The sequence below is a fragment of the Sarcophilus harrisii genome, chromosome 2 (genome assembly GCF_902635505.1).
Source record: "Sarcophilus harrisii chromosome 2, mSarHar1.11, whole genome shotgun sequence".
NCBI lineage: Eukaryota > Metazoa > Chordata > Mammalia > Dasyuromorphia > Dasyuridae > Sarcophilus > Sarcophilus harrisii.
Genome location: NC_045427.1, coordinates 322498627 through 322516257, shown reverse-complemented (window position 1 = coordinate 322516257; position 17631 = coordinate 322498627). Strand labels below are relative to the sequence as shown.

The 17631-nt window shown below is 38.2% G+C and overlaps 1 protein-coding gene across 4 annotated transcripts in view; it reads left to right on the top strand.

Annotated features, from left to right (window-relative positions):
- The window catches only part of SPTB (spectrin beta, erythrocytic), a 166026-nt gene that overhangs the window by 98309 nt on the left and 50086 nt on the right, over positions 1–17631 (top strand). For all 4 annotated transcript variants that reach the window (XM_031952714.1, XM_023502855.2, XM_031952716.1 and 1 more), the window contains exons 16-23: positions 1013–1769; positions 2118–2320; positions 3057–3147; positions 4432–4578; positions 6675–6938; positions 7414–7620; positions 8340–8429; positions 17237–17515. In XM_031952714.1, the coding sequence (XP_031808574.1) occupies positions 1013–1769; positions 2118–2320; positions 3057–3147; positions 4432–4578; positions 6675–6938; positions 7414–7620; positions 8340–8429; positions 17237–17515 (2038 nt within the window). The remainder of the gene's footprint in view (positions 1–1012; positions 1770–2117; positions 2321–3056; positions 3148–4431; positions 4579–6674; positions 6939–7413; positions 7621–8339; positions 8430–17236; positions 17516–17631) is intronic.

Below are 17631 nucleotides of genomic sequence, written 5' to 3'. Positions count from 1 at the left end.
CAAGTTCCCTTCAGATCTTAATATATGATCAGATTAACTTAAACTTGTGATTGTGTAGAATTGAAATTGATGTGAATTCTGCCTCGTCCTTCCCTCCTCATCTTGTACTTGCCCTTGTCCATGTCTAAATCCTGTCTTTTTTCTAGAGCCCTTGACTAGGGTCCTTGCATGGATACCAGTGGAGTTCATGCTCTGTTCATCTGTTATCATTTGCTTTTGCTACATGATTACACTAATTATGTGATCCACCTAACTCCTTTTCTGGGCATACATGTTGTTACTAATATCCTTCATTCTATTTTTTGTGCCCAGTTCTTCACTTAGTAAAGGGATATTGCCCATTCCCATTTACCATGCACATTCATGATCCTTTGAATTCTGTGCTTTTGAGGTGGTTTTCAGAGAGAAGTGTTTTAGTAAAATGGTGGAAATGGAAGTTGCTTGGCAGAGACCAGGTTTTAAGATAGTACTCAGATTAGACATTTAATAAATGTTGGATTAATGAATCTCCAGCATACTATAGTAGACACATAAATTATATATAATTATATGTAAAATATATATGTATAATTGTGTAAAAAACAATGAACATTAAATTCATTTCATTAACTTTTTTTCAAAAACTTTTTTTTATTTGCAAGATATGTATCAGATGCTTGAGATGCAAAAACAAAATTTAAGAAGCTCCTGACTTCAAGGAACATTTTCTAAAGTCCTATTTCCCATGAGGATTGTGGGCATATCTTAGGGGGATATCCAATCCATTTCCTGAAAGATGAACATAACACTTAGAAGAATCTTATTGGGAAGGTCAGAAAATCTTAGTTTACCACCATAGCTACTGGATCTTCCCACTCTTCTTCGTTATGTAAACTATTATGTAGAAAGTGTTGGCCAATATCTTTTCTATTTCCTGTTGGATTCCTTTCCACTATTAGAGTAATGGATCTGAGAAGAAAACAGTACCAGCAGCCAACCATGTATTTTGTTGTTTTTTTTCTCTTTTCACTAGATGGGAGACCTTCCAGAAAATGGTGTCTGAGCGCCGAAAGGCAGTGGACTCTGCCCTCAGTGTACACAACTATTGTGTGGACTGTGAGGAGACAGGCAAGTGGATTCTGGACAAAACAGAGGTGGTAAAGTCAACCCAAGATCTTGGCCGGGACCTAGCTGGAGTGATTGCTATCCAGCGGAAATTGTATGGATTAGAGCGGGATGTAGCTGCTATTCAATCTCGGATAGGTGCCCTAGAGCGGGAGTCCCAGCGACTTATCCAGGAGCATCCTGAATTGAAGGAGGATATTGGAAAGCGGCAAGCTTATGTTGAGGAGTTGTGGCAGAAGTTGCAGCAAGCCCTGCAGGGCCAGGAAGCATCCTTAGGTGAAGCCAGTCAGCTGCAGAAGTTCCTACAAGATCTTGATGACTTCCAGGCATGGCTGTTCATGGCACAAAAGGCTGTGGCTTCAGAAGATGCGCCTGACTCCCTGCCGGAGGCTGAGCAGCTCCTCCAACAGCATGCAGCCATCAAAGATGAGATTGATGGGCACAAAAATGACTACCAGAATGTCAAGGATTCTGGGGAGAAGGTGATCCGGGGCCAGACTGACCCAGAGTACCAGCTCCTGGGCCAGAGGCTTGAAGGTGTGAACACAGGCTGGGATGCCCTCTGCAAGATGTGGGAGAACCGGGGCCAGTTTCTTACCCAGTGCCTTGGTTTCCAGGAGTTCCAAAAGGATGCCAAACAGGCAGAATCGATCCTGAGTAATCAGGTATAAAGAAGGAGATGGCAGAGGGGTAGAAGGGCAAAAGCAGACATCTTCTGGGAGCAAGGGGAGAGACTGAGGATGTCTTTATTAATTATTGGGATTGAGTTTTTCCTCCTTTTCTCCAATTATACTTAGCTTTTCCATCCTGACCATTCTTCCTTCCTTAGTCTGTAAGAGTAGGGGAGCCCAGGTAGTGACCTAAATTTCTCCCTGAATGATTAACATCCCATATTATAAGATGCACAGAGGTATTTTGGAGAATTGCAGGTAAAGGACTTGAGACCCTTAAGAGTTTTCCTAGCTACAACTATGGTTTGCTTTCATACCCCATTCTGGATTTTTTTTTAATAGGAATACACTCTTGCTCACTTGGAGCCTCCAGATTCATTAGAAGCTGCAGAAGCTGGAATCCGTAAGTTTGAAGATTTCTTAGTGTCCATGGAGAATAACCAAGATAAGATCTTGAACACTGTGGACTCCGGGAACAAGCTTGTCGATGAGGGAAACATATACTCTGACAAAATCAAGGAAAAAGTACTGCTGATTGAGGACAGGTAATCCAATAGTTGGAGGGTGGGGTGTATCTCAGGTAAGAAGTTGGATTAGTAAAAGTACTTAATCTTGGGACCTATGCATTTATGGAGCCTATGGACTTTAATAGGAAAAAAATTAATCTTTATTTTCACTAGCCTCTAGCTAAAATTTCATATTTCTCACAGTAATGAAAAGGGGGCCTAAAAGTAATCAATAACACAGAAAGAATAAAGGACCTCTTCTGTGAAGACAGCTAGGTGACAGATAGAGCACTGGCCCTGGAATCAGAAGCTCCCGAGTTCAAATTTCGTCTTAGATATTTACTAGCAGTGTGACTCTTGGCAAGTTACTTAACCCTGATTGCCTAAAACAAACAAACAAAAAACCACCTTTCTATAAAGTCTAATGTTCTAATATTTGGTCACATAGTAGTTAATAATAATAGCTAACATTAATATAGTACTTACTGTGTTCTAGTCACTACTATATGCTTTATAATTATTATCTCATTCAATCCTCACAATAATCATAGAAGGTAAGTGCTATTATTATCCTTATTTTACAGGTGAGAAAACTGAGGCAAATAGGTTGTGACTTACCCAGGGTCACACAGCTGGTATGTGAGACTGGATTTGAACTCAAGTTCCCCTGAATTCAGGCCTGGCATTCTTGTTCCCGAAGCTTGGCATTAAGTCAAAAGAAGGGGTCTGTTATTTCCTATATTTTTGTAACTCTCTTGACCATCTTTCCTTCTAGACACAAGAAAAATAATGAGAAATCCCAGGAAGCAGCAGTTCTCCTGAGAGACAACTTGGACCTTCAGAACTTCCTCCAAAACTGTCAGGAGGTAGTACTTTAGAACAAGGGTTTCAAGAACTAACTCTACAGGATTAACACTCCATCTCCATCCCCACCAAAGCCTTTAAAATCCCCTCCAAATTTAATTATATATATATATATATATATACACATATATAGTTGTAAAAGGGGAAGAAATAATAGAAAAAATCCCAGACACTTGACTGCCTGTCATTTCAGATAATCCCTCATAGCTTTGCTTTTTCATTTGGCTTTATATTATCTTCATAAAAAGTAACCTGATGTAAGAAAGCTCCGGACCTTCCCTGGTAACCTTACTTGAAGAGAAATCTCTTAGAGATACTCTCCTCTAGGGTTGATATGCTTTGCCTTAGGATCTCTCCAGGGACAACTTTCTAGGCAGCCCATCTTGTGCTCCACTTTACATTTCTTACCACTCCTTTCCTTTACCCTTTCAATGACCAGTTTATTTGACTTGGTAAAAGATGGTTTGGAATGATGCTGGCTTAATCCCAGCACACTGACAAATAAATAAGCATCTGTTAAATATCTGTGATGTGTCAGGAATTAGTCTTAAGTATTAGGGATACAAATGAAAGCCAAAACAACCTCTGCCTTCCAGGAGCTCACAATCTCATCAATGAAACAACATGTAAACAACTTTGTAAAAACAAGATGTTTTCAAAATAAATTGAAGATAATCTCAGAAGGTTTCTTGCAGATGATAGGATGTTACCTGAGATTATATGAAACTTCACATATTAGAAATATTTAACACCTATCACCATGCTTCTTAAGCTGTTCATGATTATGGGTCTATTCTTGACCTCATTTCTTGTCAAACATTTGTTCTCTTGTTTATTAGCAATAAATATTATTTAGTACTAAATAAGAATCCCTCTGCCCTCAAGGAATTTCTAGTTTAAGTGGGGTGACATATTGTACAGAGTTTACAATAAAAAAAATAAGTATTTCTTATGAATAAAAGATAAGATAATGATTTAAGGCCAGAAAGTTGAATGATTAAAAGGATGCTAGAATTAAGTAAATGGAAGCCCAATTTCAATACTAAAAGAATTTCAGCCCCAACTAGGGGGAAGGGGTTTTCCCAATCAAGCCTGGTAGGAAGAGAAAGGCCGAGTAAGAACGTTATCATTTTCACACATTTTCCTCTTAGCCTAATAAACTACTCTGGCTCCTGTGGAAGCATTTCATCGCAAACCTGACGGATAGTAGGTGTATTCTGAATCATTGAGAATCAGGGTATCACCATGGTTATGGAATTGATTTAACTTAAGTTTTCTGTCTATAGCTCATCCTCTGGATCAATGATAAGCTACTATCATCTCAAGATATTTCCTATGAAGAAGCCCGAAACTTGCACAATAAGTGGCAGAAGCATCAAGCATTCATGGCAGAACTGGCTTCCAACCAAGAATGGCTGGAGAAAGTGGATAAGGTAAAGCAGATAGTGACTAGCACTGTATCCAGGAAGGCCTACCTAGTTGGAGTTTCACTCAGATCATGTGCAAAATTCTTGATATCATTGGATTTGGAGGTGCATCTACTTCATTTTTGTAGCTCTTTTTATTCAAGAATCACCCTTAGAGGCCCTTCAGTAGACATTAGTTAAGCTTCCCAAATGCTTGGGGTATCAACCCTTTTTAGATATGGGGATATGAGAAAGCAGAATTGGTTGGTGATTTACCAGGATTAGTGATTGTCCACCATGACATTTTGAACACTATAATGGAAGTTGTTCAAAGTTCCTAAAGCCATGTTGCCAGGATGAGGGGATGAGGGTAATTGTCTTGGTGCTTGCAGTGGTTTTACTTTCTGTTGTTTGGTTTTTCTCATTCAGCGGTTTTTTATGCTTCTCTAGATGTCACTTAGAGAAAAAAAATGAAACCAAAAAAAGAACCAAAAATATTAAAATAAAGATGGATTCCAGAATTCTCAGACATGGGATCATTTAACTGTGCAAACGATTATTCGATTATTTTTTCTTAAAATGAGGAAAAAGTTTTCCCCATCCAAAACACTGGCACAAAAACATTGTACAGAATTAGGTGTATATATGATATGGTTGATCAAGTTCCTGCTGTTATTTGGTCATGTACCATTCTTCTTGTCCTCATTTGGGATTTTCTTGGCAAAGATACTGGAGTGATTTGCCATTTCCTTCTCCAGCTCATCTTACAGATGAGGAACTGAGGCAAACAGGGTTGTGATTTACTCAAGCTCAGAAAGCATCTGAGGCCAGATTTGAACTCAGAAAGCAGAGTCTTCATGACTCAAGACCCTGCTCTCTATCCACTGAATCATCTAAATAAACAGCTGTTAATCCTCACTATATCACTGACCTGTGTGAAAGGATGGTGAATGATTATTTTGTATCACTTTTTAGATGGAAAAACCAAGAGACCACACAAAGAGAAGGGAATTTGTGATTATCACAAGTTGTGATGGAACAGGAATTATTATCAGGAATTTTGCATTCCAAACATGCAATTGTACTTTAAAAAATAAAAGATTTATTTTATTTAACAATTTGTAACAGTAAAGTTTTTTTCATAAACCCTATCTCATATGACCCTCACTATATTATAGAGATTATAAAGTAGTCAAAAATGAGAAAGATTAATTATCTAGTGTCTCATAGCTGTTGAGCTCCATAGATGGGTTTAAATCCAGGTCTTTTGCTCCAAATCCAGAGCTCTTGTGACCTCAGTCAGACTGACATCTGTTGAGACCCCAGCTTAAAAAGGCCACAGTCTCCCACTGCATCCAGGGCCATCTCCAGTTGTCCTAATCTATATCTGGCCACTGGACCCAGATGGGTCTAGAGAAGAAAGTGAGGCAGGTGACTTTGCACAGCTCTCCCTCTCTTAACCAATTTACTTGCATATCATGACATTGCCTTCCTGATGACATGGTCCTCTTTGAGAATGAAGGACAAATAACAACAAACAACAACCTCTATATTTTCTAGTATTGGCCCAGCAAAGAGCAAGTGTAAGATAAATATTGTCAGGGCCACCTTTGATTGGGTCCAGTGTCTCACCATATGTATTTCTATGCAAATAAAATCAGATTAAAACCATATCAAGAGGAAGAATCTCAAAAGAAGAACTTGGAGGACAAACTAAAGAGTGGAGGAAGACTGCAAAGGAAGAAAAGTTTTGTATTAGAGGTAGTTTGGCAGGGAGATTTCGAACAAATTATGTAACTATGAGCTCCAAGGAAGCTTTTTTTGGTTATTGTTATTGTTGTTAAAACAAAAAAAGTTTTTAAGACAAACTAGTAAAATTGTTTCCTTCTCCAAACTTGTTGAGTTGCTAATTCACACCCGTTCAGACTATGAAGTCTGAGTATTTCCACTGTCTTTGAATTAGTCCTTTTCTTGATCTAGGAATGCTTAACCTGGTTAATTCTCTCTGTGTTCTTTCAGTCACCTACCTCAATGGTTGTGGACACTGCTTCCTTTTTGTAGAAAGGCATCTCCCCAGCCATCCCTGGAGACTTCATGAGCTGTTTTCTTTATTCCCCATCCAGGAGGGAAGGCAGTTGATAGAGGAAAAACCACAGTTCACAGATGTGGTAACCCAGCGGCTGAGGCAGCTGCACCGGCTCTGGGACGAGCTGCAGGCCACCACACAGGAGAAGGCCCAACATCTCTTTGCTGCCAGCCGCTCAGACCTGCACGCCCAGACATATGCCGACCTCAACAAATGGATCAGCGCCATGGAGGACCAGCTGCGATCCGATGACCCTGGCAAAGACCTGACTAGTGTTAACCGGATGTTGACTAAGTTGAAGGTATAGGAACAAGTCGTGTAGTTCTAGAATTGTAAAGTTCTTTAGCATTTCAATTCCAGCCCACTGCTTCATGGCTGAAGATGTTGAATTCAGAAAAGTAAAGCTATTGATTAGTGACAGAGCTGGGACAAGAACCCAATGTCCTGGGTCTTAGTCCTGTCCTTTATCCCCAAATACTATATAAATGTCTCCTTCTCCTTTTTCCTGACTGATGGTGATTGTGATTCCTCAATGGTGGTGGCTAGTGGAGATAGGTCCGTGTGTTCATCCCTAGTCGTAAGCTCTGTAAAGTGTCAGAGGAGGAGCAGCTTCCAATGTCTATTCTTTGATGTCATTGAGGAAGGCTTTCCAAGGCAAATGGGATGAGTTAAGGCTTTGAATGTGGCTACATAAGGAAGAATATAAATCCCATTCTACTTCATGTGTTGTTTGGCCTCTAAATGTTGGGATTGACATTATTTTTTGGGGGTTTCAGAGAGTGGAGGATCAAGTGAATGTGAGGAAGAAGGAGCTGGGAGAGCTGTTATCTCAGGTGCCCCCAGTAGGGGGTGAAGGGGACAGTACAGAAACAAGCATTGAGAAGCGGTTCTTGGACCTTCTGGTGCCGCTGGGTAAGAGGAAGAAACAACTGGAGTCATCTAGAGCCAAATTGCAAATCAACAGAGACATAGAAGATGAGATGGTAAGTTTCCTGCTTCTCCCTATCCTCAACAGAGCTGTCACCAAATTTCTCTGTCTTTTGTCATGAAGTATCTTGTTACCATTCAGTTTTATTCACTTCAACAAACATTTATTAAGCACTTATAATGTACAAGACTCTGAACTAGGTTGGAGATATACAAAGATAAATCTGACACAAAACTGGCGTTTAAAGAGCTTACAATCTAATGTATAAAGGATACAGGAGAAATGTCTAAAAGTGAAATCCAAGCAAAGTGCCAAGAGAATTTGAGGAGAAATAAATCACTTTTACCAGGGATCACTTAAAGGAGAAAGTGACATCTGAGTTGGACTTGAAGAAAGGGAGAAAACAGAAAAAAAAGTGCAGGTTGGGGGTAATCCATTTCCAAGTGTAAATAAAGCCCAAAGAGAACAAAATGACTAGTTTTCATTTTAGCTAGAATGAAAAATACTGAAAAGGAATAGTATAAGAAAAGAGAAGATAGATAAGTTGGGCCATTTTGGAGGGGAATATCACTGAATATCAGAGTTAAAATTCTATTTTATTCTGTAGGCAATGTGGACCCATAGAAGGTTTTTAAGTTAAGAAATGACACCACCACATACCTCTCTTGGGGTGGGGTAGTAGTCTGAAAAATAGATTGTAGAAAGGATAAGCTGGAACACCTCTTTGCTACATCTCAATATTATCACATCTCTTCACTTTTTGGTCTTCTTTAGCTCTGGGTGGAAGAGAGGCTGCCACTTGCCCAATCAGCTGACTATGGAGCTAATCTACAAAGTGTGCAGCTGCTCATGAAAAAAAACCAGGTGAGCCAAATACCTTCCTTCACCTACCTCCTCTTCATGGTGGCTTTATATTCTCTCTCTGGGGTAGGGGGAGAAGAGAGATCCTATCCCTAACCTAAGCAAGGCAGTCTGTAAAAGTTAGATTAGAAATATGGATGTGTTTTCATTGGCAGGTTTGAGTTCTCAAAGCTTTATTTTTGTTCCCTAAGGGAGAAAGCAAATTTTGAAATGTATAGAATGATATAGATTTTGGGGGAAATCACAGAAATTTGTGGAATCAGTCCATTCAGGCTCTAAGTCTTTTTGCCTTCAGGTCACCAACGTGGGTAAGGAGGCCAGTTAGCCTTTTACTCCCATCACATTATATTCTCCTATGAATGTGTTCTCTCAGAAACACTTCCTGGATTTTAATGAAAAAAACCCAGTAAAATCAGTACATAGGATCACCTCACATATTTGCTGGTCTTCTTTTCTTTTTTTTTTTTTTTTTTTTTTAATTTAATAGCCTTTTATTTACAGGATATATACATAGGTAACTTTACAGCATTAACAATTGCCAAACCTCTTGTTCCAATTTTTCACCTCTTACCCCCCCACCCCCTCCCCTAAATGTCAGGATGACTGCTGGTCTTATTTTCAAAGATAAGTTTGGACCCTAAGTAAGGTCAGGACTCACAAAGTTAATAGGATACCAGAATTATTTTAGCATTGAGGATACTCTCTGGGACCAAATCAGACCAAAAGACTGTTTAAGCCTGGGATGCTATTCTCTGAGAATATATGCATCTACTGGTTGATTTTCAGTCAAGGATGTGCTTTGAGCCTGCATAGCACCAGCCAGGAATCAGGGTTTTGAAACTGAACAGATGCCAAATGTGATCTATTTTTAAAAAATATGCAGTGTTCAATAAAGCTAAATGTGGGGAGAAGACCAGTTCCATAGATTTCACTGTGTCAGTACCAATCAGGAACACGGTTGCAGATTTTTCTCATAAGCAGCAGGTCTCCTTGGCCTATTCAGACCACTATCTAGGTCAGAAACAGGTATGCAGTCTTACTTTTGGCTGGGGAGGGTTACTTTTTTCCCTGGGAGAACAATTGTGTTAAGAGAATGACAAGTGTCCTTGAGAGAATTGCTGATTAGTAGTATTGAGAGCTTCTTCCTGAAGAACAACAGATATTGCAAGCTACAGATAGGACATAGAGTCCTAGGAATCATTATTTTATGGATTATGAGGAAAGAGCCTTCCAAAACTCCTTACATAGTTCTTTAGTACTTGACTCATGCTGTTCAGTCACATAGATGCAAGTGGTATAGCTGGGTCACAATTTAAGGAGATAAGTAGAGGGTCTTGAAGTTCAGAGACATGGTTTAATCTTCTTTATAATTCTTCTTCATTAGGAGAAGGAGCTGTAGAGGACAGATGTATCCTTGAGGTCAACATCTGGCTTCATAAATTGTATCATCAAGAAGTTTTCAACTTCCCTGGCTCTGGGTGCTGTTTCAAGAAATAAGGATGAGATTCACCCAACCAAGAAGGGGAAAAAAGGATCTTGGGGGAGGCGGGGATTGTGGTGTAGTTGAAATTACACTGGATTTGGAGTCTGAAGATTAGATTCTAATCCTGGTTCTGCCACTTATTCCCTGTGTGATCTTGGGCAAGTCATGTCTTCTCTGAGGCCTCAGCTTCCTTCACCTGTAAAATAAGATGTTTAGATTACATTCCTTCTAGTTCTAGCTAGCTCTGAGTTCTGTGACCCTATAAAAAAAACCAGATGTTTTAAACTACCTAAATTAGCTGGGTTAACTGCAACAGAAGATAATTTAATCAAAAATTTGGAGAAATGCTATTTTTTAAAAAAGATTTCATTTTAAAGGAAAATTTATGGAGATCATGAAATCTCATGAGAAAGACAATGGGTAAACTATTGAAATATAAACAACAAAAATTCTATATAGCACATTGGAGAAATCTTTGTTTAATGCTGAATTTCAGCAGATTTGTGGGAGGATGCGTTGCTATTTAATATTTTATGCACTTGCAGTATTCTGGCTACTTAAAGAGTTCTCCAAGGAAGCAAGCAATGGTGATTGCCTAATGGCCATTTCAAAAAATGGCTATTCCACAAATGAATGACAGTTTCTCAAAAAGTGGATACTTGTCTTCTGAGAATGGCCGGACAAATCGTGGTAGATAAACCTAAAATCTAATTGTACTGTAAGGAAAATGAATATGAAAAATTCAGAGAAACACAGGAAGACTTGCGAACTGATGCAGAATGCAATAAGCAGAAGCATTACCATATTGTATCTAAAGACAGTAATTTGCTAAATGAAAAGAACATGAAATGGAAAGTCCAACTGTGAATAACTGTAATGAACAATCTCAGTCTCAGAGCAAATGATGAAATGAAATCTCATTTCAGCAGAGAAGTAGTAGACTAGAAGGGCACAATGTTTTATGTATGATAAGTTTTGGTTACTATGTCAGGTGGTTTTGCTCAAGTGTCTTTGTTAATAGGGAGAGCTCTATGTATTTGTGTGTGTGAGAGAGAGAGAAAGAGAAAAAAAAAAGAGAGAGAGATTTGTTCAGAAATGATGTAAAAACAAAAATTTATCAATAAAACTTACTTTAAAAAATAGTGATGGTTGCACCAGACCATAGGTCTGGGGTTCAAGGAGAATTAAATCAGTCAACAAGCATTTCGGCATCATCAATTATGTGTCAGACGCTGTACTAAAGGTACATTGTCCTTTCCTTCAAAGAACTCAAATTCTAATGAGGGAGAAAATATGTAAAACAACTATGTAATATATATAGAGGTGTGTGTGTGCGTGCATATATACATATACATGCATACACATGTATGTACATATATACATACACGTGCATGTAGAGAACACATATACAACTGTACTGTGTGTATACATATGTACACATGTGTATATATTCACATGTGTACATACATATAGTGAAATGGAAAGTAATTTCAAAAGGAAGGCACAAGTAGCTGGGGAACTAGAAAAAGTGGGTAAGGAAGAGGAAAGTTGAGTTAAAACTTGAAAGTGGAGTTAAAAAGGAATAACATTAAAAGCATAGGTATTAGCTAGTACCAAAAAACAGAATTGATGGATGGACAGTTGTACGTGAAGAATAAAAAATGGACTAATGTATCTTGATCAGGGAGTAAGTGGAGGGGGAAGTGAAGTATACGAATGGAAAAGTAAGAAAGGAGGAGATGGAAAAAGTTTTAAATTGCCAAATAGAAGGTTTTATATTAGATTCTAGATGTTTTAGGAAACCACTGAAATATTTGGAGTTGGGGTGGCAGAAGTGATCAGACCTTTACTTTAGGACACTTAGTTTCCACAAGCTTAAGCCTAGTGGAGGATGGATTGCAATGGGAAGATACATAAAACAGGAAGACCAATTAGAAGGTTATTGAGGTAATCCAGGTGAGAGGTCTTAAGGGTCTGTATAAGGGTGGTGGATATGTGAGTAGAGAGAAGGGGAAATATATGAGATGTTGTAAAAATAGAAATGACTACAAGACTTGATCTCAAATTCGATATATGTGGTGAATGTGAATGAGGAATCAAAGATAAAACTGAGGCTGTAAGCCTAGGTGGCTGAGTTTGAGATATTTGGGTGACTTCCAACTCTAAATGTACAAAAGGCAGTTGGAGATGTTATAAGGGTGCTCAGGAGAGAAATTAAGGATGGATTTCTAGATCTAGAAATCATCTGCATATGAGATGCATCATCCACAATGATGAGATCTCATGATCACTATGCAAGATAGTATAGAAGGAAAAGAGAATACAGCCAAATATAGGACTTTGGGGACACTTGTGGTTATTAGGCATGACCCGATGAAGATGCATCAAAGAAAATGAAGAAGGAGCTGCCAAATAGGAGAGCCAGGAGAGAGCAGTATCTTAGAAAGTATCCTGAAGGAGATAGTTATCAACAATGTCATAGGCTTCAGAAAGATCAAGAAGGATTAGACTTGAGAGAAGATTATTAGATTTAGCAATTAGAAGATCACTGGTAACTTTGGAGAGAGCAATTTCAGTAGAATAATGAAGTGGACAGTCAGATTGCTGAATGTTGAAAAATGGGTGAAAGAAGAGGAAATGGAGTCACCTAACAGAGTTTTCTTAAGGAAGTTAGCTGGAGGAGGAGAGATATAGAATGATAGCTTACAGAGATGGGTGGATCAAAGGAGCATTTTTATGACAGGCATGGACATGTTTGTGGATGGCATGATAGCAGCTACTGGGGAGAGATTGAAAATTAGAGAGTTGGGATGATAGGGAAGCAAGCTGCTGAAGATTTCAAATCAAGGCTGCTTGTACAGATGATGTTTGCCTTGTCAAGGAGAAGGGCCACCTCTTCCTATAAGACAGAAGCAAAAGAGGATGTAGTAGGGCTTGATGTCTGAGTGACAGAAGATGTCTAGGGAAGATGAGGGAACCCTGAGAAATGACCTCAGTTTTTTTTGTTGGAGTCTAAGACAAGGTCCTCAGCTAAGAAGGTGGAGAAGAGAATGTCACACAAGGCCACAGGTTTTATATGCTGCAGGAGGGTGGCATTTTGGAGGCTAATGCCTAAAGAAGGAAATGAGCTGCAATTGGTCTTAGGACAATGAGTTCTTTACACTTTTAAATACCAATGAAGACTCCTTTACACTCTTAAAAATTATTGAGAACCTCTAAAGAGCTTTTGTTTATATGGATATTATCTATACATATTTATTGTAGTAACAATGAAAATAGATAAAAGGTTTTCAATATTTATTGATTCATTAAAATAACAGTAAGCTATATCAACACAATAAATACATGAACATAATTGAAATATATTAATAGGAATATGTTAATATAAATAGCATTATTTTTCTAGAAAATAACTACTTTCCAAGACAGAAAATTTTCACAAGAAGACTATTTAATGTTTTTGCAAATCTCATCAATGTCCAACAATGTAAAACAGCTAGATTCTCACATTCTCATATTGTGTTCAATTTATTGTGTTGTTTTAAAGTACAAGAAGAAAATCTTGACTTCACACAAATGTGTAGTTGAAAAAGAGAAGAATATGTTAATAAACAAGTAACATCATCATCATCGTTATTATTATAAAAACAGTTTTGACCTTATAGGCTCCCTCAGAAGATCTCTGAAACTCCCAGAGGTTCTTGAATAACATTTTGAGGACCACTAATAAAAATAGAAATAGCACCTTTTCAGTAGACCAGAAGAACAAAGAAAAATATTGCCTTTTGTGTAAAAAGGAAAAATTATAGCTTAAAAAAAAAAAAGACATCAAAAAGGCAGAATTTTTTTACTTAACTCTTGTCTTCTCTTTTGTTGTTGCTATTCAGTTGTTTTAGTCATGATTCTGTATGATACTATTTGGGGTTTTCTTGGCAAAGGTACTAGAGCAGTTTTCCATTTCCTTCTCTGGCTTATTTTACAGATGAGGAAACTGAGGCAAACAGGATTAGGTGGTATGCCAAAGTCACACACTAATAAATGCCAGAGGCTACATTTGAACTCATGAAGAAGAATCTTCCTGATTTTAAACCCAATGCTTTATGCACTGCATCACCTAGATGCCCATACCTTCTACCTCCAACAAATGTAATTCAACTCAACAAATACATTTTAACTAATTACTATGTACATGTGCCAGCTCATATAAGAAGTGACTGTGAAGGTAATAGCCACGCTATTTACATAGCCTTTTCAGGTCCCAGATTTGGGGACACTTATTCGACAGTGTTGCTTATATCAGGGATAGTAGAAACTTTATTCTGAATGAAGATCAGTCTTTAAAATATGCCATCTTGCCAGATGGGATGATTTTGTTCCATGATCAACAATCTACATATTTAGTCCTTAAACTTCTTTGTATCTCAATGTTCTTGTTGTAAAATAAGGAACTGAATGAGGTAACCATTGAGAACCTGCCTAAGTATAATAGTCACCCATTTATACTTTTGTCAGTCAGTCAGAAGCATTTTTAAAGGACCTACTGTGTGTCAGACCCTGTGCTAAGTTCTAGGATACATAAAAAGACAAAATATGGAACTTGCTCTCAAGAGATCTCACAGTCTAATGAGAGAGATAATGTATAAGCAACTATGTACAAATGATATATATACAAGATAAACAGGATTTAATGAACAGAGGGAAGGCACTAGTTCTAAGGGGAATTGGAAATAGCTTCTTGCAGAAGTTTAGGGTGGAATCTTAAGGAAGGCAGGAGGTGGAACTGAGGAGGAAGAGAGTTCCAAGGACAGGGACAGCAGATCTTCACCTTGGTCTTCCTTGTGTCTAAGTATCCCTTAGTGAGTTTCCTGACTGGAGAGAAGGAGTTCAAACTAAATATAAAGTAAATAATTTTTTTAAGTCTGAAGTCTTTTTTCAGAAGCAACTAAACTTAGTTTTTACCTAGAACCATGCATTTGATAAAGATAAATGTTCATACCATTTTATACTTGGGTTAAAAAAAATCAACTTCACAAATAGAATGTGGGTATGGCCTGGTTAGATTAGAGTTTATTTGTAAAAGATTTGGGGGTTGGGTCAGTCAGGTGGCAGAACAAAACGAGCCCTTGTCCCAGAGTCAGGAGAACCAGAAGTCAAATACAGCCTCAGACACTAGCTATGTGATCCTGGGCAAGTCACTTAAACCTGGTTACCTCAAAAAAAAAAAAAACCAAAAACAAAAACAAAAACAGATTTGGGGATTTTAGTACTCTGCAGGATCAGTATGAGGTAGCAGCCAAAAAACCTCATTAGGATTAATGTCTCTGAAACTTGGGAGGTCATATACTCTGTACTCCTCCCTGGTCATAGCATACTTAAAGTATTATATTCATATTTGGCATACTTTAGGAACAATTAATAAACTAGAGAGAATCCAAAGAGGAATATCCAGGATCATAAAAGGCTTCTGTACCATATGAAAACTTAATTGAAGGAAGTATGAGTGTTTAAAGTCTCCAGAGACATAACGGTGTCCAGATCTTTGAAGACTTTCATAGGGAAGAGATAGACTCATTCTTTTTTTGACCCCAAAAGACAGAAGTAGAACCAATGGATAGAAGTTTCACAAAGACAAATTTAGGATTGATATTAGAGAAGAATATCTGTTAAGAGTGTTCAAAACCAGACTAGGTTGCTTTATGTGGTAGAAGATCCCCCACTCCACTACAGGAGGTCTTCAGAGAGAGACTGGATGGACACTTACATATGTTATTAATGGATCTTCTTTTTCTTTTATATATATATATATATATATAAAGCTTTTTGTTTTCAAAACATATGCATAAATAGTTTTCAACATTCACTCTTGCAAAACCTTGTGTTCCAAATTTTTTTCTCCCTCCCCTCCACCCCTTCCCCTAGAGGGCAAATAATCCAATATATGTTAAATATGTACAATTCTTGTATACATATTTCCACAATTATCATGCTGCACAAGAAAAATCAGATTACAAAGGAAAAAAATGCAAGCAAACAACAAAAAAAGTGAAAATACTACATTGTGATCCACATTGCAGCCTCGACAATTCTCTTTCTGTATGAAAATGGCTTAAATCACAAAATCATAGGAACTGGTCTGAATCATCTTGTTGAAAAGAGCCAATGGACATTCTTTTTTAAATAATGAGTTGAGCTAGAAAGTGACTGGGATCCCTTCCAACTCTAAATCTTTTGTGTTTTACTGTCTGTGAGATGCAGAATAGTGTCCTTGCTGTCAGGAAGGACTTCTTTTACACATACTAGCTGTGTGTGTAGCTTTGTTTGGTACCTTAGTTTCCTTGTTGTCAAATAAGGAGCTGGATGAGGTAACCATTGAGAACCTGCCTAACTATAATAGTTGTCATACATATGTCAATATGTCAATACTTTGGTCAATCATTCAGAAATATTTATAAAAACCTACTGTGTGCTTGGCTTTGTGCTAAGTTCAGAGGATACCCAAAAAAAGGCTAAAGCTGATTTTTGCTCTCAGCCATATCACAATCTAATGGGATTGATTATGTGCAAGGCAACTTTTTAAAAGGTAGGTTACAGCTGAGCTTTTCTAAGTGGCACGCAATGATGCTGGTAGGAGTTTTCCTTCAATAGTTCACCACATCAGTGAAATCACAAGTTGAGAAAAAGAAAATTAGGAAACTAGGACCAAGTTTGAAATATGGATAGAAATTATGAGGTAGGAAACTAGAAATATGATATTGGTAATAAGTTACTTCATCAGGACAATGGAAAATGTGCTGGTTTGGCAATCAGAGGATCTTATTTAAATCTCAACTCTAGGGCAAATCACTTCAGCTCAGGAACTTTTTTTTTTTTCGCTGTAAAATTGGAAGGTAGAACTATCCTTGGTCCCTAAAATAGGGCCCATGAACTTGTGGGTGCATGTATACATGCACACACACACAGGTGCACACACAAAGGTACACACACACATACATATTTAACTGTATTTCAGTATGATTGGAGTTTTTTTGTAACCCTACGTATTTTGTTTTATGATTTACAAACATTATATTATTCTGAAAAAAAATGCATCAGACTGCCAGCAGAGTCTATGACACAAAACAGATTAAGAACCCTAAACTGAATTATCTAATTCTAAGGTCATTTCAAATCTAAATCTTGGACCTTGGGACCTCTCTAGGCCTCAGTTTCCTACTCTATAAAGTGAAAGAGATGAATGAGATGTTTCTGAGTATCTTTTCTGCTCCAGCTTTCCTGTGATTCTATAATTGACTCAGTCTAAAGAGTCCCCTGCTTTTGCCTTCTCCAGACTCTACAGAATGAAATTGTGGGCCATGCGCCCCGAATAGAGGATGTGTTGCATCGAGGGCACGAGCTGGTGGAGGTGGCTGAGATAGACTGCCAAGACATTGCAGAGCGCCTGGGGCATCTGCAGGGCTCATGGGAATTGCTTAGAGATGAGACCGCTGGACGGCTGCAGCGGCTACGGGAGGCCAATGAGGCTCAGCAGTACTACTTGGATGCTGGTGAGGCAGAAGCCTGGATCAGTGAACAGGAACTTTATGTAATCTCGGATGAAACGCCCAAGGTCAGTCAGTGTATGACTTGGGACATGGCAAGTTAAAGAAGCCAGCCAGGCTTGCTACAGGATGGGATGAGGCAGCCGACTCCTTCTCTGTCTAGTTCAGATGTCCTCGGCCAGAG